Below are 7,431 nucleotides of genomic sequence, written 5' to 3'. Positions count from 1 at the left end.
TTTAACTTTTAACTAAATTTTAATATTATTTAAGTAATATATTTTTCTTGATAGCGTATCCAACTAATCATATAATTAAGCACACTAAAATCCATTGTGAGAAATCTCATAGTAGCTTTTTCCATCAAAATTTCAATTAATTGAATTTTTAATTTTTAAATCAAACTTTCAATGAAAACCCTCAGGATAGCCAAGAAACTCCCGGTCTTCATATATCCCTCGTCCGCCTCTAATAATTTTCCCTTTTGCATATCCCAAAGAAGCAAGTTATGCGCAAGCGAAGGACCCGAAGTATTCTCCTGTAGTATTACACGTGACCGAAGACCATCCCCCAGACATTGTAATTGGCACCAAACATTATTGTTCATGAAAATGAAATTCCCCCGGAATTTCGGCCAATCCGATTGAACAAGCTGCACAAAATTTTGGCAGAACGATGCCGTGAACCTAAAGCCAAAGGCATGGTAAAATGGAAATCTAATAAGCACAAAGATTAGGAATTTATTTAGTAAGTGATGCATGCATTTAATATCATCATTTATGAGTAATTTTTACACATAATTTACCCTTATTCATAGTTATTACTATAGATATTAGCACATATTTAGTCAACTTTACAATTTTCACACTTCTTAGTTTAATTTCTGGAATTTATTTGTTTTGTAGGTTAAATTTGGAGAAATTTGATGTATTTTGATCAGAGTAGCCATTTGGAGGAGATTAGAGTTGAATTGCAAAAATTTTTGAAGTTGAGTAAAAAATGGCCGAGAGCGACACAACCTGTAGCATAACCGATTTAGCTCATGTTGCAGGTTGTGTCGAATCGTCAGATATTCAGGCAGATTGTTACACAACCTGCAGCACAACCGAGTTAGCTTATATCGCAGGTTGTGTCGATCGTCAGATATTCAGGCCGAGAGCTACACAACCCGCGATACAACCCGCGACACAACCGACTCAGCTTATGTTGTTTTTACTGGAAATGGCTGACGTGGCATTCTCGTTACTCTGACTTTTTACCTCACTTTCTCTGGAACCTTCCCCCTTTTTACCCATTCTAGGGCAGACCCCTAACCCATATAAAGTCTCCTTTATCATTTTCTTTCCATAGAGGGGGAGGAAGGGAAGCATTTTTGGGCAAGAATAGAAAGAGAGAAGGAGGGAGACGGGATCCATTTCTGCAGCAGCAGCAAGGAGCTCGTTCTGCACTTTTCTGCAACAGATTCTTCTGCAATTTTCTGGGTTTTTCTACTCTTTAGCTTATATTTCCATTATTTCTTCATTTATACATTTAGGTTTGTTTAGAAATTATGATTAGTGAGTAGTTGTTTGAGATTCTAGAGATGGGTTTGTAAATATTATTTTGTATTGTGGTTTTGAACTGATTTGGCCATTTAAATGAAGATTGTTACATTTTGATTTATTACTTGTGTGCTTATTGCCTTGCTTGATGAATGGGCCCTCATTAAGTTAAGCTTTAATCCTTAATAGATGGACTGAAAAGTGAATATTAGGGATAGATAATCTTGCAATAAACTTTATTTTCTTGGTGTTAGAGATAAGCTAAGAGGATTAAGGGGAACTTTCCAAAATCAATTAGAGCATTAATTGGGTTTTTGTTAGGTTTGAAATACCGTGAAAACAGGGTTTGATTTAATGAAAACTAATTTTGAAATGCTTGAAAAAGGTTTCAAAAATTTAAGAATTGATTTCCCTCAAAATTGCAATTCTCATGTGTTTGGCTAAACTAGGGATAAACCACATGCAAACAATATGGAAAAATCCAATCTCTAGAATCACTTTAATTTTTATTGAATTTAGATTTAATTCCTCCAAATTTCATAAATAGCAATTTCAAATTAATTTTTGGTAATCTAGTTTAATTAATTTTAGTTAATTGTTTGATTTAGCTTTAATTCCTCAAATACCAATTTTAATTCCAAATTTCATTTTACATCTTTAAATTTTGTCATTCTAATTAGCTTATACTTTTATTTCCAATTTAAGCACAATTCCCTGTGGGATCGATATCATTTTTTTTAAAACTATACTACTGTGACCCGTGCACTTGCGGATACAGCAACATCAGTAAGTTGAAAATGAAGGATAAATTTCTTTAGTACTCACTCAATTTTATTAATTATTTTAATTTAATCATTATATTTTAATTTATTTTAATAAAATTACTTATTTTTTATTAGCAACCTTTCATACCAAAATTTGATAGAATTTTTATAAAATTTTTATATGTGTGTCTTATATGATTTTAAATTATAAAAAAAATTTCTCCCCGCTAGATCATATTAAAAAAAAAAATTATTTTTATACTGTTTATTATATTTGTTAATCCCTATTTTTAAATCCCTAAAAAAAATAAAAAGATAAAAACAAATTTCAATTAGACTCAGTGCAAATATAATTTATCTTTTTATGATTTAAATCTACATAAATCATGCCACATATAAGTTGTACCAGAGATTCTCTCAAAATTTGGCCTGACTGATTGCTAGTGAGAACAAAAATTTAAAAAAAAAAAAGTAATTTTATTGAAATAAATTAAAGTATAATAATCACTAAAATAAAATAATTAATAAATTTGAGTGACTATAAACAAAATTTATCCAAAAAATCCTCTTTAAAATTTTTCATAAAAAAAAATTCAATTATAAAATTAAGATATAAATATATAAATTCTGTTTATTATATATATATATATATTTTTTTTTTTTGATTAAGTTAAATCTACACAAAAATTTTCCATAAAAATAAGGTTTATTTTCATCTTATAAGAATTTATTTATATATATATTTTATCAGTATATTATTATTTATTCTTTATATTCACATTCAATTTATATTTATTCCTCGTATTTGTTTTCTCTTTCACGTAAATTTTCACAATTTTTTTACAAGCCATTCTTAAAACATTCAGTGACAAAATTGCTCATAAAGTTTAGGGACTAAACTTAAGTGTATTTTTATATTATAAAAAATAAATATAAATATAATTGCATATCTTTCTTTTTCAAAAACAATCCAAAATTTTTCATTTGTTCAAAGTTATAAAAAAAAAAAAAAACAAGTCAAATAAATTTTTGATAAAAATAACCTATAATTTGTTAATAAGTTAATTTAAAATGATAGAAGAAATTACTCACTTTTGGCAAAATTTTTTAGAAGGGAGAAGAATATGGAACTCACCCTCTTAAAGCTTCAAAATATTTTGAACGCTATTTTTTAAAGCTTCGAAATATTTTAGAAATTTTCGTCAGACCAACTGAGTCCACTTGAAAGTATTTTAAATAAATTAAATATAAATATATTGAAAAACCTAGTTAAAAATAAAAGCGGAGTTGAGAAAATTACCGGTTTTCACGACCACTGGAGATGTGCTCTAACCCAAAACGCAGCAAGTCCGACAGACTTGTAACTGACCGCCCTATCCAATTCAGTTCCTCTATACTCGTAGGAACCTTTATAATAACGTTGGAGTTGTTGCACAGCGTTATATCAAGATATACGAGTGAAGGGAGCCCAGGAATTTCAGCCGATATAGTATTAAGTGGGTTATCACGCAGAACTAAATGTCTCAAAGACGGCAAATGAAGATCCGTGGTAAATTTACCATCTGATAAATTGCAGTTTGGAAGGATCAAATGGGTCAAAGAACGTGGAAGAAAAGCAGATGAAAACATAGTGGATTCTGGACCTTCTCTGCCTGATAACCAAGACCAAGGCCCCCTTACATCTCTCGAGCTAAAGCTTAATTCATTCAAGGTAATTCCACCAGCAAAAAACACCTTCAAGGATTCCATCTGAGCCAGCACTTTGGGTAGCACTTTAAGTTCTGAGCAACCAGTCAAATATAGTTCTTCAAGTGATTTCAAATCAGAAATTGTCTTTGGAAGCTCCTTGAGTTTTGCGCAGCCTTCAAGATTTAACAAGACAAGTGCCCTTAGGACTGCAATAGAATCGTCAATCTTGACTAAGTTTATACAATCTTTAAGCAGCAAACTCTCAAGACCAGGTAGTCCCGTGAAGTCAGGGGTTGTAGTGAGTAAATGAGAGTGACTTAGGTCAAGGATCTTCAAGCATGGAAAGGACTGAAAATTTAGTGGAAAAAAAAAAACGGCTTCAATAAATTGTCTTATAATTTGATAGATTATAAAGAGAAAAAGACAAGAAGAGTGAGTCACACACCTTTCCCTGCCAAGCATGTTTTAGCCTGCTATACCGCATATCAAGAACAACAAGTTTCTCCACATTTAAACACGTTGGCATAGAGTTCAAAGGGAATCTGAGCCAACGCAGGCACACCAAGTGTTTTGGAAAATCTTCATATCCTCCATCAAGCTTAACATCATCGAGCAGGAGCACATTTAATTGGCGCATGTTTGCAAATGCCTCTGTTTTTATCACATCTGCGGAGGTAGATGAGGTTTTTGGGATACAATTCACAATCCGTTGCCTAACGATGCCACCAAGACGATCATGCATTGAACGATTATCTTCACAACCAAGCACTGATTCCTCCACCGAATTTTCATGACTGTAATTTCCATAATTTGAAATTGGGCCGACATGTTTCTCTTCTCTTAACAAATGCATGTCAAGAATGAGGCCCCTAATTGTCTTGGTACCCTGCATCAAACCAAGAAACACACACAAAAAAGAGTTCCAGTAGAAGCACGTAAAAACCAAAAACAAAGATGTGTATGAGAAGTGTAACTGACGTTTTTTTCTGTGAAATCCATATATATCTCTTTATGTTTACATATTATACTGCGCTAGCCCGGTTCATCAGGAGATTCTTGGCGAACAACTTCCCTACCCATGTCTCTAATCAACTGATGCATCGCTAGGTTGTTTCTTTCATTGATTTCAATGAGACATCTATCCAAGAGATGTTGAACTCCAATTATTGCTTCGAAGCCACATCCTCTAAAATTTTAACTACAACATCTTTATCCCACCCAATAAAGAAAAAAACTATGTGAAGAAATATGCTTCGATGACGATCATTATGTAGAGAATCAAAGCTTTTTCTGAGAATCTTTTGAATTCGACTATCAGGAATTTCTTGCAGTTCCTTAATCTCACTTTTCCATTCATCTATACTTCTGCGACGAAGAAAGGAGCCTAAAACACGAAGAGCTAATGGAAGACCATCACAAAGGCTCACTACACGTTCAGAGTGCTCATCGAAATTTTCAGGAGAATCTTCTCGTCCAAAGGCATGCAAGGCGAAGAGTTTATGTGACTTTTTAACACTCAATGGCTTAATGTGAAGTTTCCAACAACCTTCACTTAACAAACACTTCAATCGAGTTGTGACGATGATTTTACTTCCCGACGACAGCCACTCTTGTTTACCAATAATGGATTTGAATTGTTCTGAATTATCCACATTATCAAGAATAATGATAACTTTCCTGCAACACATAGCATCCTTGATCTTCATAACTCCTCATCTACATTATATATCTTTACTGATTCCCGCTTGTGGATATCTGAAAGAAGTTGTTCTTGTAAGCTATTCATACCTTTTGGCTGTTCTGATGTTTCAGCAACGTCCGCAAGAAAGCAGCTCCTTTCAAACTTGTCAGAGTCTTGGTTATAAACAGTCTTTGCAATGGTGGTCTTTCCAACCCCACCAATCCCGTAAAGTACCAATATCCTAACATTTGTCGACTCATCTTGCAACCAGTGATTAATCCGGCCTACATAATCACCTATTCCTGTTAAGTAGGAACCCACATGCAGAAGCTTGCGATCCAATTTATTCGCAACGAGCTTGACAATGTTTTGAATGAACGGTGCCTCGTACCTAAAAGCCAAAGTAATGGTTAAAAAGAAATATAATGAGCATATGTAAGGATTATCATCCTTCTAATACAAATAAATTTATGTAATTGATTTAATAATACTATAGAATGGCAGGAATTTGAGTTGTCGAAAAAAATAATAATAATTTCAACTTTAACTTTGATTTGGATTATAATTCAATTAACTGCTTCAATTCAATTAGAATTCAACACCTTCAACATATGTGTCGTTAGTATTGTTTTTTAACAATGTCAAGTAGTAGTCTTGGAGATTGTAGTAGTTTAAATAAGTAGTTGTTTGGTTGAAATGAATTTCACCAAATTTTGTTAGCCTGTAAAAATTTTAGGATTGAATTTCATAAAATTATTAAAATCAATTCTCATCAAATTTAATGAAATTTGAAATGAAATGGATTAAAATGCTGGTATATTTCTTACAAAAACATATACCCTCTCTCCTACCTTTCCTACTTTTCTCTACCATTATGCACTTGGATAATATAAAACTATTTGTTAAACAGACCTCTCATATAAACTGAATTCTAGTTAAAATGAATTGTATTTTCGGATTAATTTGAACAAAACACAGAGGAGTTGAGAAAAATACTGGTCTTTTAAAACCTCCTGCCTAGATCTGCAACTTCTTTAAGAGCTGACCTCCATCTCTACACCTTGTCTGTCTCCTCCTTTAGTTGCTGTTCATGTCTATCAAATGCTTCCTTGAAGCTTTCTTTCTGCCGCCTGACTGCACTTGGATCGACATGGTAAAAAATTGGCAAAATATGCATACCATCAGATTTTCTACGCTCATTGATCATCAAAAGCTCATCAAGGCACCATCTTGAAGAGGCATGGTCTGGAGAAAACACTATTACTGCTACTTTTGATTGTTGAATTGCTTTCGTGAGTTCTTGGTCAATGTTTTTCCCCCTCTCAATTTCTTCATCGTCCCTGAAGGTGTGAATCCCCGCTCCAGTCAAAGCTGCATAGACATGATCTGCAAAAGTCTTGCGAACGTCATCGCCTCTAAAGCTCAAGAACGCATCAAAAGGACAAGAAGATGATGAAGCAGCCATTCTATAAAAGAGAAAACTTCCGAGACAAATATATGAATGACGTTATCCAAATCAAGGTACATCCATGGAACAGAAGATATGAGCCACCAAATTTCAGAACAAAACCATTAGATCCACAGAACGCACTTGTTAGCAATATGAAGAAAAAAGAGAATTCTTCAAGAGACTCTGATTCTTCAGCCTCCCATAGAGCAGATCGTAACATGTAACCAAGAAAATCAAGAACAAAACCACCAGAAGACCAGAGGAGGAAATTTCTAGGAAGTTTCACTCTAGGAAGCTTTGACTTGAACAATAATATTTGCGTGGAAAAACTATAATTGGAAGGGGAAATGATCAATTAACTTTATCAATTTAATTATTAAAATTTTAATAATTAGTTTAATTTAAATTATTTAAATATTTTTTTATATTACCAATATTACCTAATCCATTTGTAACACTCCAAAATTTTAGATAATTATTTTATATATAAATATTAATATTTTATTATATTAAATATTTTAAGATTTTATTTAAAATTTCTGAAT

At 32.6% G+C, this 7,431-nt stretch overlaps 2 protein-coding genes across 3 annotated transcripts; both read right to left on the bottom strand.

Moving 5' to 3' along the window:
• Nucleotides 1-4,736, bottom strand: LOC131175520 (disease resistance protein RPV1-like). 2 transcript variants are annotated; one of them, XM_058140024.1, is made up of 3 exons: nt 4,201-4,736; nt 3,367-4,103; nt 1-447 (listed from the first exon to the last, which is right to left on the bottom strand). In XM_058140024.1, exons 1-3 carry the CDS (start codon nt 4,645-4,647, stop codon nt 156-158), a joined length of 1,476 nt encoding a protein of 491 aa, XP_057996007.1. In that variant the 5' UTR covers nt 4,648-4,736; the 3' UTR covers nt 1-155. The 2 variants fall into 2 exon arrangements, with proteins under 2 accessions (XP_057996007.1, XP_057996008.1); XM_058140025.1 differs by having other exon boundaries at nt 297-413.
• Nucleotides 4,737-4,918: 182 nt separating this feature from the next.
• On the bottom strand, nt 4,919-5,443 carry LOC131175311 (disease resistance protein RUN1-like). Its single transcript, XM_058139038.1, has one exon. It carries the CDS (start codon nt 5,441-5,443, stop codon nt 4,919-4,921), a length of 525 nt encoding a protein of 174 aa, XP_057995021.1.
• Nucleotides 5,444-7,431: the final 1,988 nt, after the last annotated feature.

This window comes from Hevea brasiliensis, chromosome 17 (genome assembly GCF_030052815.1).
Source record: "Hevea brasiliensis isolate MT/VB/25A 57/8 chromosome 17, ASM3005281v1, whole genome shotgun sequence".
In the NCBI taxonomy this organism is placed as follows: domain Eukaryota; kingdom Viridiplantae; phylum Streptophyta; class Magnoliopsida; order Malpighiales; family Euphorbiaceae; genus Hevea; species Hevea brasiliensis.
Note: the sequence above shows the minus strand (reverse complement) of the source record. Positions and strands in the feature narration are given on the sequence as shown.